Source organism: Mus pahari, chromosome 20, assembly GCF_900095145.1.
Source record: "Mus pahari chromosome 20, PAHARI_EIJ_v1.1, whole genome shotgun sequence".
Taxonomy (NCBI): Eukaryota; Metazoa; Chordata; class Mammalia; order Rodentia; family Muridae; genus Mus; species Mus pahari.
The window spans coordinates 48,995,802-49,012,435 of NC_034609.1; the positions used below are offsets into that span (position 1 = coordinate 48,995,802).

General features: G+C 46.8%; 1 protein-coding gene across 1 annotated transcript in view; it reads left to right on the forward strand.

Annotated features, from left to right (window-relative positions):
- The window catches only part of Map3k21 (mitogen-activated protein kinase kinase kinase 21), a 39,403-nt gene that overhangs the window by 10,858 nt on the left and 11,911 nt on the right, over positions 1 to 16,634 (forward strand). The window contains 5 exon segments of the mRNA XM_029532417.1: positions 9,506 to 9,545; positions 9,547 to 9,575; positions 9,578 to 9,671; positions 12,104 to 12,252; positions 13,591 to 13,766. Coding sequence (XP_029388277.1) covers positions 9,506 to 9,545; positions 9,547 to 9,575; positions 9,578 to 9,671; positions 12,104 to 12,252; positions 13,591 to 13,766 — 488 coding nt within the window.

Sequence of the window (16,634 nt, forward strand, 5' to 3'; positions counted from 1 at the left end):
TGAGCCACCATGTGGTTGCTGGGATTTGAACTCCAGACCTTCGGAAGAGCGGTGCTCTTACCCACTGAGCCATCTCACCAGCCCACTCTTACTATTTCTTGTCTGTGATAAAGCACCAATGACTCAGACAACTTTGCCCTTTCTGATAGACAGCTACTGAAAGTCAAGTCAAACTTGCAGTGTGTGTGTGTGTGTGTGTGTGTGTGTGTGTATGATGTGTATGAGTGTGTGTGTGCACTGTATGTTAGTATTTGCCTAGTGTCTGTGCATGTGTGTGTTTGCTGTGCCATGTGTTTGTTATGTATATGTGTGTGCCCTGTGTGTTTCCTGTGTGTATTTTTATGTGTGTGCCACGTGTGGGAGTGTGTGTATGTGTGTGCCACATGTGTGATTAAGTGTGTGTGCCTGAGTGTGTTTTTGTGTACAATGTGTGTGTGTCATGTGTGTGAATATGTGAGTGTATGTATATGTCACATATGTGTGCCATGTATGTTTCATGTGTGTATGTGCCAAGTGTGAGTGTGTCTGAGTGTGTGTGCCATGTGTGTGAGTATGCATGTGAGTGTGTGAGTGTGTCTGAGTGTGTGTATGTGCCATGTGTGTGTGTATATATGTGTGTGAGTGAGTATGTGTGTCATATGTGAGTGTATGTAGAGGCCAGAGGTCAGCCTCAGGTGTCATTCCTCAGGGTCTTGCTAATTTGGCTAGGTTTGCTGGCTGTCTAGCCCCAGGGTTCCTGCTGTGTCTACCTCCCCAGCACTGAATTCATGTTTTGCCTGACTTTTTCATGTGGGTTCTGTGAGATTAGACTCAGGTCCCTATGCACAGCAAGCACCCCACCCACTGAACCATTGCCCCCTGCAACCCCAAACTTGGCAGGCTTTGAGTTTCCTGGTGGTGAAGACATGCTGGGCCCTGGAGATTCCCAGGAAGCACAGCACAGCAAAGAACAAGCCCTGCTAAGCCATCTGTCTGTCCTTGTGCCATGCTGGAGAAGGAAACAAGACAGCTCTGAGGAGCACTGGAAACTAACCCCTGTCCCAGTACTAAGGATGGAGCCCAGGGTCTCACCAGAAAATTGGCAAGCGCCCTCTGAGCTTCATCCTCAGACGACCTTCTGCTTCTATTCTGAGACATGGTATGGCCACAGAGTACAGGCTGGCACTGTAAGAACTCTGCAGCCCATGCAAGCCTTGAACTTTCAAACCTCAGCCTCGAGAGCAGCCGCAATGAGTCTGAGCTGGCAGACCAGCGGGTTTTATGTGTTCATTTAGAGAGGAGAAAAAAAAAGCAAAACAAAACTCCTCGTGCTTCAGGACACATTTAAACCTCCTCTGGCCCTTTCAGGGTCACGGGAACACAAGGCAAGCAACAGTGACAGTGTCTGCCGTCAGAGTCCAGCGAGGAAGGACTGGGTTAGTGTTAGCGTGTCTACTAGGTAACCAAGCTGGTGAGAGAGGGGGTGGTGGAGGAGGAGAGACAACCATCTCAGAGCAGGGCCACAGGAAGCGGGGAAGCAGCCTGGTGCAGAGAGCTTGAGTCCAGGTACACGTGGTCAGACCTGTGGTGTGGGCCCAGGACTCTGATGTCTCTGCCTGGGAGCCTGGAGCATTTTATACCCAGATCTGACTTGTGTTACATAAATATATATCACATACAATATACTGTAAATGGCATACTATATGTATATTTAATATGTATATATATATATATATATATATATATATATATATATATATATATATATATATACACATTTTTCATTGCTGGCGATGGAACACAGGGCTAGGCAAGTGTGTGCTATGCAAATGCTCTACCACCAGGCTACATCCCAGCTCTGACTCATGTTTCAATGACTAGCCAGTGAGCAGAAGGGGTCAAGGCAGGTGTGAAGTGATCGAAGGCTGTCATTGCTGTCCCACAAAAATGGCTTTCAGGAGTCTAGGGGCAGGGTCCGAGACACTTGGTCTGGTCCTTGCTAGCTCACAGTAGCATGAGAATGTCTAACATTACCAGAATCCTAAAAGGCTGGGGCATTAACTTAAAGTCACTCAGACCTAGTTTTATTATGTATGTATGTATGTATGTATGTATGTATGTATGTATGCATGCATGCATGCATGCATGTATTTTGAGACAGAGTCTAGTGTATAACAGGTTGGCCACACCTCTACAAATAGACAGGGATGACCTTGAACTTCTGATCCTTCTGTCTCTATTTCTCTTGAGTGCTGAGATTACAAGCACGAGTCACCACTCCCTTTTGTGCCGTGCAGGGAGTGAAATGGAACCCAGAGCTCCCTCCATGCTAGGCTAGCCCTCACCACTGAGCCACATCCCCAGTCCTGGACTTGACTATGTCTGTGTCATCTCCTGTGGCTGTGTAGCCATGGTCAAGTTACGGAACACCCCGATTTGTGACATTTTGTTCAGAAGTCCTCTCATGGAGACTGACTCAGTCCTGTGGGGAAATCAGTCCCACAGAATCTGTGGTTCTTAACACTTCAAAGGCGGTTGGGTAAACATTGCCATGGAGGCATTATAGGGAACAGTGAGCAGTTACAGGTGTGGATAGAAGGAAAGGCTGGAATGGGTTTGTGGGAGGGAATGCTTCCAATGTAGCCAGGCACCGAGCTTTTGGTGCCATGCGAGGGTGTGTGTGTGGAGAGAGCTGAGGAACAAGATACCATTGTCTGCTATATGGTGGTAAAGCCAGAGATTGCCTAATAGCAGCAGTAAAAACAAAGTGACCCTCAGAGGTCAGCCTCGGGCACAGTGTTGATAAATTATGAGCAAATCATTGTATGCTTTGATTTTTTGAATCCCTGGAGACTTGGACTATATAAATTTGGTTCACTGTTCAGCTGCAATTTTTCTTTTTAAAAATTCCTTTATTTCTTTTTTATTTTTATGTGGATGGCTATTCTGCCTACATGTATATCTGTTCACCAGGTACATGCCTGGTGCCCACTAAAGGCAGAAAAGGCTATCAGACTCGTAGTATTAGTGTTAGAGATGGTTGTGAGTTGCCATGGAGATGCTGGGAATCAAATCTGAGTCTTCTGGAAGAGCAGCCAGTGCTCTTAACTCTGACCCACACTAAACGGAGAGATGCTCAGACCGCACACGCACGCACGCGCACACACACACACACACACACACACACACTCGCACACACACACCTGTGTGTTAGGTATCAGGAATCCTTCTAGGCTCACACACATCACACTAAACGAAGAGATGCTCAGACCACACACACACACACACACACACACACACACACGAGCTATTTATTGACAAATAACCTATGTGTTAGGTATCAGGAATTCTTCTAGGCTCACACACATCATACTAAATGAAGAGATGCTCAGACCACACACACACACACACACATACACATGAGTTATATATTGACAAATAACCTGTGTATTAGGTGTCAGGAATCCTTCTAAGCTCTTTGTTCTCTGTAGTAGACAAAGTAGAACCAAGCTCTTTCCCCCAGAGCATGAGACGGCTATTAAATCTGTCAGTTGGTGAGGATGCTTAGCCTTCATGCTTATGTTGGAAGGGAGATGACAGTCAGGTGTGGTGAGCTCATGCTTGAAATACTAGCATTTGGGAAGCTGAGGCAGGAGGATTGCTGGGAGTCTGAATCCACCATGAGTTACATGATGAATTCCACGTCAGCCTGAGCTCTACAGTGAAAGACCCTCTCTCATAACTGAACAACAGCAAGAAATCTGGGCATGCTAGTGCAGGCAGGACAGCTAGCCTGGGCTACAAAGTGAGACCCAGTCTCAAGGAGAATAAAAAGAATAAGCCTTTTTGTTAGGATGAGCAGCAATGTTGAGTGTCCTTCAAAAGAAAGGAAAATCCAGAGTCTTGAGGATGAGGATAGAAAGAAGACTGTTCATATGGGAAGGGAGGGGAGCTGTGTCCGGTTCCTGGCAGGAAGCTGCTGTGGAGGGAGAGGGTAGAAATGAGAGAAGAGAGCACCTGTCCAGCCCTTAGGGTCTGCACTGCAGAGCCACAGGCTCTGACTGTGACTGAAGGCTTGAACAAAGCTCTGTGTAGTCTCTTTTTGTCCTGTGTATGGTTTTGGATCCTTGAATGTGAAGGACAACAGATTGAGGCCAGATGCAGAGGGCCCTGGTTGGAGTGAAAATTTGGCAGTCAGAAAGAGAGGGTGGGGGGAGTCAGAAAAGCCAGGGACCCTGGACTGATATCTGGAAATCTTTTGGGAAGAGGAGATACAAACAGGAGTAGCAGCAGGAAGGTGAAGCAAGCGAGGAGAGGGGTTCTCTAAGGCCAGCAGAGGTGGGGCTAGGGCATCGGGGAGCAGTGTGCTCTGAGGCCTGGATTCCCACACCTGTGGGGCTCTGATTATTTTTACAGCTTCTTTCTTTGTGAACGGGTGTGACTCTCTCAGGAGGGCAGAGGCAAATGGTTTTATACCTAGCAGGTGATTTAAGGCCAAAGAGCTTATGATAAGTTCTCTTTCTCTGGCCCATTCCTCCCACACAGTCTTGGTTATTTGGTTACTCATTCAGCCAACAAAGATACAACAGGAAGCATAAAAATACCAGGTGGACTTGCCATATTACCAGCATCCACAAGGTGGCGGTGGCGGCTTCAGTTCCAGGGCATCTGACTCCCTGTTATGGTGTCCGAGGGCACTGGAGGCACACGGTGCACACATACACATAAAAAATAAAAATAAATCATTAGAAGAAAAGAGAGAACATTCTAGTCAAGTTAGAGGGAAAGCAGCAGGAAGGGGCTCTTTATAGATTCTTCAGTACAGAAGCAGGGTCTCGAAGGGATCCCAAAGATGATGATAGCCACATAGGGGTTCAGGGTAGAGAGTATTAGCTCAGTGAGCAGGCGCTGGGAGCTGGGGAGCTAGAGACAATGCAGTGATGTTTATTTTTGTCTTAAATTTGCAATGACTTTAGATACCAAAGTTGTTAGAACATGGAGTTCATGTGGAAAATACCAGAACGAGCTGGAAAGATCATGTCAAAAGAGGGCAAATAGACTCGAAAGCCCGGTGAGATTCAAGCCTTTCTTCCAAGGCTTAGGGGGAAGGGAGGAGGTGAGGAGAGAGATGAGGAGATATGAGTTAACACCAGAATGGTACGGTGCATGAAGACAGTACGGACAGACTGCTCCGTTTCAGACCCAGTGCCCCCTATTGTGTGTAGAGCGCACATTCACGAGGTGACCTTGTGACCCTAGGCAGAGCAGTGATGCTTGTAAATCTGTTCCACTTTGTTCCCCCTTCTTCCCACTTGCTGGCTTTTTTTTTTTTTTTTAATAATACATTCCTAGTTAATCTTTAATTGAAGCCCATCTGTCTCACAGAATAGAGTCTGGATTCAGTGACCCCTAAATGTTGGAGAAACCAGAATGAGTATGTTGTGATCGCTTTAAAACAACAACAACAACAACAACAAATTCATAACGGAGAGCAGGGGACTTTAGAGATGTTGGGGGGCTTGCTGCCTGGTGGTTGGGTGGGTGGCCAAGTGCAACCCTGAAGAGAGAAGCCCAAGGACCAGGGCTGCGCATTCGCTCCGCCATCTCAGAGAGGGTTCTCACGGCTCAGCTGCTGAGGAGGATTAGCAGGTGCCCAGGAATCCCACCTGCTTAGTGTGACTCTGAGCCAGACCTTTCGGAAAGGATAGCCTTTCCGAAAGCTTTGAGGGGCCGGAAGTGGAAGCAGGCCCAACCTATGTGCACCCGAAAAAACCTGGTGAGACCTGGAGGGAGGCCCAGGTCTAATTTAACTGTTGTGGTTTTGGTCACATTGCCCAAAAGATAAGGAATTTCAGGAATTCTGCCATGCCAGTTGGAAATGAGTCCCACACAATGGGCCTTTCACGGAGCCCTGGCCTACAGTTGGCACTGAGGTGTTATTTTCATTCGGTTTGTGTTGATCTGGAGTGTGCAGTGCCAGTTGCTAGGGGAACTTTGGACCTGGGAAAAGAGAAGCTGGGTTCTAAATGGTGGCAGGACAGATGCTGATTGCATGGCTGCCCCTCCCGCTCCCACCGCTTAGGAAAGAAGCCGGCTGGTTGCTGGTCAGAGCTGAGTTCCCCTTCCTAGCTGCTCTCCTGGTTAGTAGAGTCCAGGCTCTGTCCTTCCCACGTGTGGATCTGGGGACTAGGGACATTTTGAGGTCCGCGTTCAGTGTTGCTGCTGAGTCTTCTATATTAGTGACTTCTCTCATTGTTGTGACCAGATAAAACTCTTAAGGGATGAAGGGTAGCTCCTCTGTGACAGGGAAGGGGGGGGGGCCACAGCAGCAGGAGCGAGACGCAGCGGTCACCTTCTGTAAGAGAGCAGAGTGTGAACAGGAAGTGGGGCCAAGCTATAACATCTCAAGGTCTGCCTGCTGAAACTTCTCTGTCCTGGTAGGCTCCACCTCCTGAAGGTTCTACAGCATTCCAAAACAGTGCTGCCCGCTCACTCGGAGCCAAGAGTTGAAGCCCACGGTTCTGTGGGGGGTCAGTTCTCACTCAGATCCCACCCTCCTGCCTACCCTCCACAAGAGCAGGGTGATGAAGAAAGAAGACTCGGGAAGGAGCTAATCGTTTGTATTATTTCTGTGGTTTAGAGAACCCACTTAAAGGACTGGAGGGCACATCTCTTTTTTTTTTTTTTTTTTTTTTTTTTCTTGGTTTTTCGAGACAGGGTTTCTCTGTATAGCCCTGGCTGTCCTGGAACTCACTTTGTAGACCAGGCTGGCCTGGAACTCAGAAATCCGCCTGCCTCTGCCTCCCGAGTGCTGGGATTAAGGGCGTGCGCCACCATGCCCGGGCAGCACATCTCTTTTTAAATAGGAATTTTGTTTTGTTTTGCTTTGTTTTTTAAATTCACAAGGACAAAATGGGCTTTTAGCTTACAGAGAGGAATTGTCTCAGCACCTGTGATGGTTTGTATAATGCTCGGCCCAGGGAGTGGCACTATTAGGAGATGTGGTCTTGTTGGAGCGAGTGTGTCACTGTGGGTGTGGGTTTTAAGTCCCTCATCTTAGCTTCCTGGAAGTGAGTCTTCCTCTAGCAGCCTTCAGATGAGATGTAGAACTCTCAGCTCTGCCTTCACTGTGCCTGCCTGGATGCTGCCATGCCCCTGCCTTGATAATAATGGACTGAACCTCTGAATCTGTAAGCTAGTCCCAATTAAATGTTGTCCTTATAAGAGTTGCCTTGGTCATGGTGTCTGTTCACAACAGTAAAACCCTAACTAAGACAGCACCCACTCAGTCAGCAGGCGCTTTTGGTCACCTTGCTTCCTTGAGACAACATGGCAGGGATGGAGGATGTCAGAGATCTTCCACATGGGGTATCTTAGCGAGGGTTTCTATTGCTGCTACAGACAATTAAAACAAAATAACAAAACAAAACCTATCATGATCAAAAAGCGAGTTGTGGAGCAGAGGGTTTATTCAGTTTATACTTCCAAATCACCAAAAATGTCAGGACAAGAACTCAAATGGGGAAGAGACCTGGAGGCAGAAGCTGATGCAGAGGCCATGGAGGGATGCTGCTTACTGGCTTGCTCAGCCTGCTTTTTTATAGAACCCAGGACCACCATCCCAGGGATGGCACCACCCACCATGGGCCAGGCCCTATCCCAATGATCACTAATTGAGAAAATGTCTTACAGCTGGATCTCATGGAGGCATTTCCTCAAGGGAGACTCTTTCTTCTCTGATGACTGTAACTTATGTCAAGTTGACACACAAAACCAGCCTGTACACAGGGACGTCTCTGCATATAGCCCTGAGATCTTCAGTGACATTTTTTTTTTTTGGATTGTAAACTGGAGGTCTTAGTTCTTCCCTGACTGACTGGAGAAACAGCTTTGCTCATTAGGAGGTGATTGTTGGCACCAAGTATTGACTGTTCGAAAGGGTAATAATGTAGCATTAATGAAGGCTAGCCCAGTGCATGTTGAGGTATACAGGCTACAGTGTTTCCGTGGACACTGGGGAGTGATTAAATAGTTTCTGGAGTTAAGTTTTATATGCAAAGAAGCATCAGGTAAAAGGAAAAGTAACAGAGAAGAGAGATGGGCAGGCATCAGCAGGTGTCGCTGACCTGGGTGGTTTGCCGGCTGAGTTTCCAGCTTGAGGAGGTCCTGGTGTCTCACAGTTCATCTCCATGGGTTCAGATGTCTGTAGGGTTTTGCAGAAGCCAGCGTTCGATAATGAGCTATGCTAATATGTCACCTCTTGGCGCAGCCTCCTGTGCACTCAGCAGGAAAGACTCTGCCTCGATGAGGATGGAATTTCTAGGAGTGAGACATTTATTTTTCTTGTCATGTTGGCTTTGATAACTGACCTTAGTCAAGATGTCTTGGTGAAAGGCTCTTGGCCCTGAGAATCATTTACCTTCTGCCTAAGCTGTTCTATGCTGGAAGAGTTTCTTAAAATTTTACCTGGCCATGCTGCAAGTTGAACAAAGTGACAGAAATACAAATTCATTCTCTGTGACTCTGGCAGCTACTGTGAGGTGGTAATTTACTTAGTTATTTAATATTTTAGTTATCATCGTAGGGTGAGTGGGAGTTCTTGACGGCCCAGGCCCAGGCCTCATGGACAGGCGGCTTCCCAAAGGGTGACCTCATTCAGGAGTGGATCCCATAGACATCATCTCAGGGCAGGAGGGTCTCCTCCATGGGGCCCTGGGATCATACTTGGTGAGGAGTAATCAGGAGACTGGTGGGGAGGAGGAGTCACTGCCCATGCAGGAAGAAGAATGTTATATACGAGTCTCTGTGGTCAAAATGTTTTGTTTTGTTTTTTAAATGGAAAGAATTTTGCTATTGACGATTATCTTAGAGTTTTATCACTGTGAACAGACACCATGACCGAGGTAACTCTGATAAAGAACAACATTTTTTTAAAGATTTATTTATTTTATTGTATGTATGTGAGTACACTGTCACTGTCTTCAGACACACCAGAAGAGGGCATTGGATCCCATTACAGATGGTTGTGAGTCACCATGTGGTTGCTGGGAATTGAACTCAGGATTTGTGGAAGAACAGTCAGTGCTCTTAACCTCTGAGCCATCTCTCCAGCCCAAAGAACAACATTCAGTTGGGGCTAGCTTACAGGTTCAGAGGTTCAGTCCATTATCATCCAGAAGGGAACATGGCAGCATCCAGGCAGGCAATGGTGCAAGAGGAAATGAGAGTTCTACATCTTTATGTGAAGTCTGCTAGCAGAATACTGCTAGGGTGAGGGTCTTAAGCTCTCTCCCACAGTGACACACCCACCCCAACAAAGCCACACCTACTCCACCAAGGCCACACCCACTCCAACAAACAAGGCCACACCCACTCCAACAGGATCACACCTTCTAATAGTGCCACTCCCAGGGCCAAGCATATACAAACCACTACAAAAATATAAAGCAAAATGATAGATGACTTAGAAGACATGGGCTGGTGGTTGGACCATGCGCCAAAGCCCTTCCCACCCCTTTCCCTGTAGTTTTGCTGCTGGAGAAGATAGAACATGATGACATTTGCAATCACGGACTTCGGGCTAGCGAGGGAATGGCACAGACCACCAGGATTAGCGCAGCAGGGACCTATGCCTGGATGACTCCCGAGGTCATCAGGTCCTCCCTGTTCTCCAAGGGCAGCGACATCCGGAGGTGAGAACGCGCCTGGGCTTTGTCCGTCTGCAACCACTGGTTGTCTTTGAGTCTGCAGGGCTTCATGACTCCGCTGTGAAGAGCAAAGAGCTTGAGAGTGGTGTTGATTCAGACAGGGGGATGAGAGATTGCTGCTCAGCTTTCTGTCCCGTGATAACAGTGTCTGGGGGCGATTGCATTAGAGAGGGGGAGCTTTATTTTGGCTCGGGTTTTCAGACGTCTCAGTTCACCGATGTGAAGCATCCATGAACTTCGGTCCTTGAAGAAGCCAAATCATGGCTGGAAGCTTGTGGCAGATCCAAGCTGCTCCACAGACTTAAGAGACAGCAGGCTTTCCTCAGCTGTTCCTGTGCAAAGTATTGTGTCTTCTTCTCAATGCTGATAATCTCTGTAACAACTAGGCCTGTCTGCCAGGTGGAAAAGCCACTTTTCTGGCTAAAGTGTTTGGAAATTTTCCACATTTTTTTTTCTTCTTCTCCTGATCCTCATTGCTAAAAGCAGCCGGTGGTAACCATGCTATAACCCAACTGTTAGACTGTACCGAAATACTCCCTCTCAGATTGCTGAGTTCCCTGCCTTCAAATTTCAGCCTCAACCAAAGAAAGTCTCAGGGCAAAATGTAGCTGTTGGTGAAATGGAACGCAAGAGGTTTGTGGAGTTGTTCCTGCCGGAGTTCTGGGAGCCCAGCTGTCACCCACCATGTTTCTTTCAGAATCCTCATCTTGTGTCCCACAAGAGCTGCCCGTTAAATTTGGCTTCCAGCCTCTCTAGTCTCCTTCTACAAACTCTACCACACACCCAGGTTTCACCACAGCAATGTCTTGTGTTTTCTGTGTTCCAGTCAGCTGTCTGTGACTGTGGTACAATTCCTGAGATGATCAGGCCGTAAGAACGAAAGATTTGTTTGGGCTCAAAGTTCGAGTTTTCTTCCCATGAATGTTTGCCTCAGTTGTTTCTTGGGCCTATGGTGAGGCAGAGAATTATGGTAGGGAGATTTATAGTAGAATAAAATTGCTCATGTCCTGTTGTCTAGGAAGTAGAGAGAGTGAGTAAGAGAGAGAGAGAGAAAAGGAGAGAGAGAGACAGAGAGACAGAGAGACAGACAGACAGACAGGGAGAGAGTCAGAGACAGCGAGAGGAAGAAAGAAAGGAAGAGAGAAAGGAAGAGATAGAGACAGACAGACAGAAAGAGAGAGACACAGAGAGAGAGACAGACAGACACAGAGACACACATAGAGACAGAGAGGCAGAGATAAAGAGAGGAAGTGGGGTGGATATCTTTTATGTATCAAGCCAGATGTGGTGGTGCATACCACGATGTGAACTGAGCCTGCTTCCCTGTGTCTTCCCCGCCACAGTGGACTGCACTCTCTTAAACTTTGAGTGAGGATAAATTTCTGCTCTGGAAATAGGTCCCTTTCAGCTTTTATCACAGTGGCAAGGAAGCTAATGTATAGGATAAGCATGGTTATGTCAAACTCCCCAAGTCACCATTGGCATTTTAATCTTTCTGTCCACTACAAGTTACTCCCTCACATCCATACATGAAGTCCTTGGCAGAGACTCGTCTTAAATCCAACCAGAGAAGAGTTAGCTACCCCCGTAGCAGTCCCCCCACAGGCATATCAGTGGGTCCCTCTTGCTTGGAAGGTTGGTCTTGACGGTAAATTGATGAAATCAGACACAATTATATTGAGTAAAGCAACCCAGGCGAGAAAGAGAAATCTGTGTGTTCTCCTTCATGGTTGGGTGTAGATTCTAACCTGGAACCACAGTGCTTGTAGAAGCCAGGAAAGAGAAAGGAGACATTGGGAGAGGAATACCTTCAAGGCAGGGGGGCATGGTAGGGCTTGGAGAGTGGAAAGGAATGGGAGTAGGAAGGTACACGCAGGGAAGGGAGGGAAGGTGGGGGCACAGGGGGACGGGAAAGGATTAACCAAAAGCAAGGGGGCATGAAAGAGACATATAGAAACATACTATCTTATAGCCAACTTTGGAAGGAGATACTGTGCTTTATAGACCACACACAAACAGTGCCTGTGGAGGCCTGAAAAAGGCAACAGATCCCCTAGGACCGGATTTGGAGATGGTTGTGAGCTGTTATGTTGGTGCTGGGAATAGGATCAGAGTCCTCTGGAAGAGCAGCCAGTGCTCTTTTAGCTGCTGAGCTATCCCTTCAGATCTTTTCTGGGGAAGTTTTTGAGATAGGGTGGTACTTTGTAGCCTAGACTAGCTGGGGCTTGTAATCCTCCTGCCTCAGTCTCCCGCATGCTGGCAGTGCAGGTGTGTACCATCATGCTCCAGCTGTCCTGGGACAGAGCCACCTCTTACCCTGGGAGAGCAGTGGCTTTGGGATAGCTGGAAATGTTGGGTCAGCTGGGAGTGGGACAGGCTCAGGAGTCCAAGTCGCTAACGGGAGCTTTGCTTTCCAGCTATGGAGTACTGTTGTGGGAGCTTCTCACTGGTGAGGTCCCGTACCGCGGCATTGATGGATTGGCTGTGGCATACGGGGTGGCTGTCAACAAGCTCACACTGCCTATTCCATCTACCTGCCCTGAACCATTTGCAAAACTCATGAAAGGTAATGTTCAGCCCTGATCTAAGAGAGTCTGGTCAAGGAAAGTCATGCATAGGAGCAGATACTGTTTTGTTTTTTTTTTTTTCTTTCTATTTTTAAAAAGGCAATATGTGCACTGCTGAGATGGCTCAGCAAATAAAGACATTTGTTACCAAGGCTGACAGTCTGAGTTCAGCTTCCATGTGGAAGACGAGATCAGCTTCCTATGGGTACGCCTCTGACTTGTAACTATATGCAATGTCACACCTGAACCCACACACATAAACAAATAAACACACACACAAATGTATAAAGTTTAAAAAGCCAAAGAAATGTTAAGCTCTATGCAGTAGTTCAAGTCAGTAATCCAGATATTCAAGAATCTGAGGCAGGAGGATTGCTTTGAGTTCCCAGGCCAGCCTGAGCTAGTATGAGACCCTGTCTCAGAAAAGAAAAAAATAAAATCCAATTGCTTTCAAGTGTGCTATTCTAAGAATTTCTGCTAGAGTGCTGAAGCCCAGGCACGGCCAGCTGCAGCTTAAAGCCCCCAGGCTTTATCAGTGGTGCCTTCCCTTCCCTGTGGAACTTGGCACAGTGACAGTGACGCTGTCACTGTACCACTGTCCCCCAGCAGAGCCCTCAGCTGACTCCAAGCCCTCCAGGTAGTGATCACAGACACCTTTCAGGCCTCAGCAGCATGACTGGGCTTGGATGTAGCGACTCCACTCTTGTTAAAGCTCGGTCCCTTGCTCTGTGAGCTGCGAATTCACCTCATCAGTTTTGATTTGTGATTTTTTTTTTTTTTAAATTTCTTTCTAAGATAGGGTTTTGCTATGTGAACCAGGCTGGCCTTGAATCCACTCTCTATCCCACAGTAGATGAAAATTTATTATATAATCCATGGAGTCCTCAAACGCCATCTGTAGCCCAGGCTGGCTGCAAATTCACGATGTAATCAAGCTGGGCTTTGGATCCTGCCTTGACCTACCTGGTGTTGGAATTGCTGGCCTGAGCCGCTGTGTCCAGCGTTGTTATTTCTTAGAACTTCAGATTTGATCCGGTTTCCAGACTTTGGTTTGGGGCTTGTGTTTCACAGCCATGTAATTCTGCCATGGCAGCTCGGCCTCAGCACAAAAGACCAAAACAGAAACAAGACCAAGCATGCATGTGCGTCCTGTCTCTGTCTCTGCTCACCCCCAGCATGGGTACTGGGACAAAGGCACTCAGAGGCTCCCTGGAATGCACTTAGGATTTCCAGGAGCTGACACCACAGGCAGGGACTCCTGGTTTGGAGTGACATGTGTCAATCTGGGAACTCCGCCGTCTGGGAGAGGAAAGTAATGTGATTCTCATTTGTCGCAGAGTGCTGGGAACAAGACCCTCATATTCGCCCCTCGTTTGCCTTAATTCTTCAACAGCTGACTGCAATCGAAGAAGCATTGCTGACCAACATGCCCCAGGAATCCTTCCATTCCATGCAGGAAGACTGGAAACTGGAGATTCAGCAAATGTTCAGTGAGCCGCGAACCAAGGAGAAGGTAGGAGAGTGATCTCACCACACAGCACATACATGTTCACCACACAGTACATACATGTTCACATCACAGTACACACATGATCACTGCACAGTCTACAACATGTTCATATCACAGAACATATATGTCCACATCACAGTACATACATGGTCAATGCACATGATCACTGCACAGTACATATATGTTCACATCACAGTACATAGATGATCACTGCACAGCACACATATGGTCACCACACAGCACACATGTAATCACTGCACAGTACACATATGGTCAACACACAGCACACACATGGTCAACACACAGTACACATGTGATCACTACACAGTACACACTTTCTTACATCACAGTACACAGATGTTTACTGCATAGCACACACAGGATCACCACACAGTACACACATGCTCACTGCACAATATGGACATGTTCACCACATAGTACACACATGATCACCACATAGCACACATATGAGCCCACAAGGACACCAGCAGGGACCTCTGCTGGCATTCTGCCATGTCTCAGTGCTTATTAATGCTTGCTTTCCTTTAGGTTAAAAATAAAGAATACTAAAAGCATACAGTAGGAAAGAAACCCTTTTATTTGAAAATTTCCAAAAGGAAAATAGATAAGAAGTAGCATAAAATATTCATACATCAATGAGCCTTGGTGAATACCCAGTTTTGAACACTTTACACACTTCTCTCTGTTATTTCCTGAAACTGGAGTTTTTAAAATTAAACCCTCACCTCATACTACTTTTATATATCTTCCTTGAAAAATTTTGTGTGAGTGATGTGATGTATGGTATGGTATGGTGTGGTGTGTGTGCAGTGTGTGTGTGTGTGTGTGTGTGCATGTATGGTGTGTATGTGTATATGTGTGGTGTGGTATGGTGTGTGTGCAGTGTGTGTGTGCATATGTGGTATGTATGTATGTATGGTTTATATGTGCATATATGCGGTGTGTATGTGTGGTGTGTGCATGTGTATATGTGGGGTGTGTATATGTATACGTGTGGTATGTATGTGTATATGTGTGATGTGTATGTGTGGTGTGTACGTGTATATGTGTGGTGTGTATGTGTGGTATGTGTGTGTTATGAGTGTGCATGTGTGGTGTGTATGTGTGGTGTATATGTGTATATGTGTGGTACGTATGTGTGTGGTATGTATGTGTTCATGTGTGGTGTGTATGTGTATATGTGTATATGTGTGGTGTGTGTGGTGTGAGTATAGACTTGCCAGTGTCATGGCACACACGCAGAAGTCAGAGGATAACTTTGGAGACACCTTATCTCTTTCTACCTTGTTAAGGCAGGTACTCCAGGCTGGCTGGCCCATGGGAGTCCAAATGACTCTCCTGTCTTACCATGGGAGTGCTGGGATTAGAGTTGGGAGTACCTCTGTCTAGCTTTTTGTGGGTTCTACTGTCTGAAGAGTTTTGAAGTAGGATTCCTGTGAGCACCCCAGGACTGGTTCCCTCAGAGTGTAAGAATAATAATTCTTACAATTCTTTTGTTGAGTTAATGATGGATTGTTTTGAAACCATAGGATGTAAGCACAGGGATTCTCATGTTTAAGAGTCCAGTGGTGCTTTGCCTGCCAGAGGGCTTGGCTGCTCCATGTCCCTCTCTGGTGCTTGGGAAGAATGACCAAGATGGCCTGTAGATAGATATTCAGCCAAGTGCCTGGAGTTCTGGGTCAGCCAGGCTGTCTGTCTCTGAGCTCAGCCAGTGGCCTCGGTCACTGGGTGTCACAGAAGGGAGTGTGAACTGCGAGGGGTGTGAACTGTGAGAATGGTCCCAGTTCAAACTCCCTGCTTAGTAAGTGTGTGTGTGTGTGTGTTTGTATGTGTGCACGCCTCAGGAGAAAACGCAACCTCCGTGGCCTCTGGGAACCCACTGGAAGAGGAAGGCATGAAGGCCACTTCCCGAGGGATGCCTTCTGTCAAGATCTTCTGTAGAGTTCTGGAAACACACATTTGGTTGGCTTAAAATGATAGGACATTTTTTGTACACTTATCCAGTTCATTTTTGAGAGTTCTGAAATGAGATGTTTAAACCCACAACCACACTTGACTTTAGGGGGTGGCAGGTGATTTTGAGGGAAAAAAACGGTCTCAAATCACACGATCAAAGTTTGAGAGTAACATTATTCAGAATAATAATTCTTACAATTCTTTTGTTGAGTTAATGATGGATTGTTTTGAAACCATAGGATGTAAGCACAGGGATTCTCATGTTTAAGAGTGAAATAATAAAACAGCTCATGGGATAGACTGCAGCCTCTGTGCCCTGGGTTCACACCGGCTCTCAAATTCTTGTTTTTCTTTCTTCCTGTCTTTGCTGCAGGCTCTTGCTTAGTATCCAAGGCTCCATAACACTCTCTTTGTGGTTTAGGCTGGTTGTGAACTCACAGCAATCCTCCTGCCTTAGCCTCAGAGGTGCTAGGATTATAGGCATCTCACCCACCACACAGCCATTTTCTTACTATTCTTTTGGATTCCCCCCTCCCCACCTGCCCCCGTGTGTCCTGTGTGTCTTGTTTGACTGTGGCTCATTGCTTCTCCATGCGGCCCTCCTGGCCTTGGGATCTGTGGTTAGAGTGATGAGACAATGTTTCTCTTTGTGCTGGGAGGTTGGGATCTCATCTTCCTGGGGAGGGAAAGCCTTTTGTACACCTCTATCTCTCTTTCCCACTCACTGGCTAAGGGAGGAGGCCCCAACACTCCAAATGCTCAGTACTCGTCTCTCGTCCACTTTATGCTGTAGACGGTGAGCCCTCCCTCCCTGAGCCCAGGCTTCTTTTTTTTTATTATTATTATTTTCTTTATTTACATTTCAAATGCTATCCCGGAAGTTCCCTATACCCC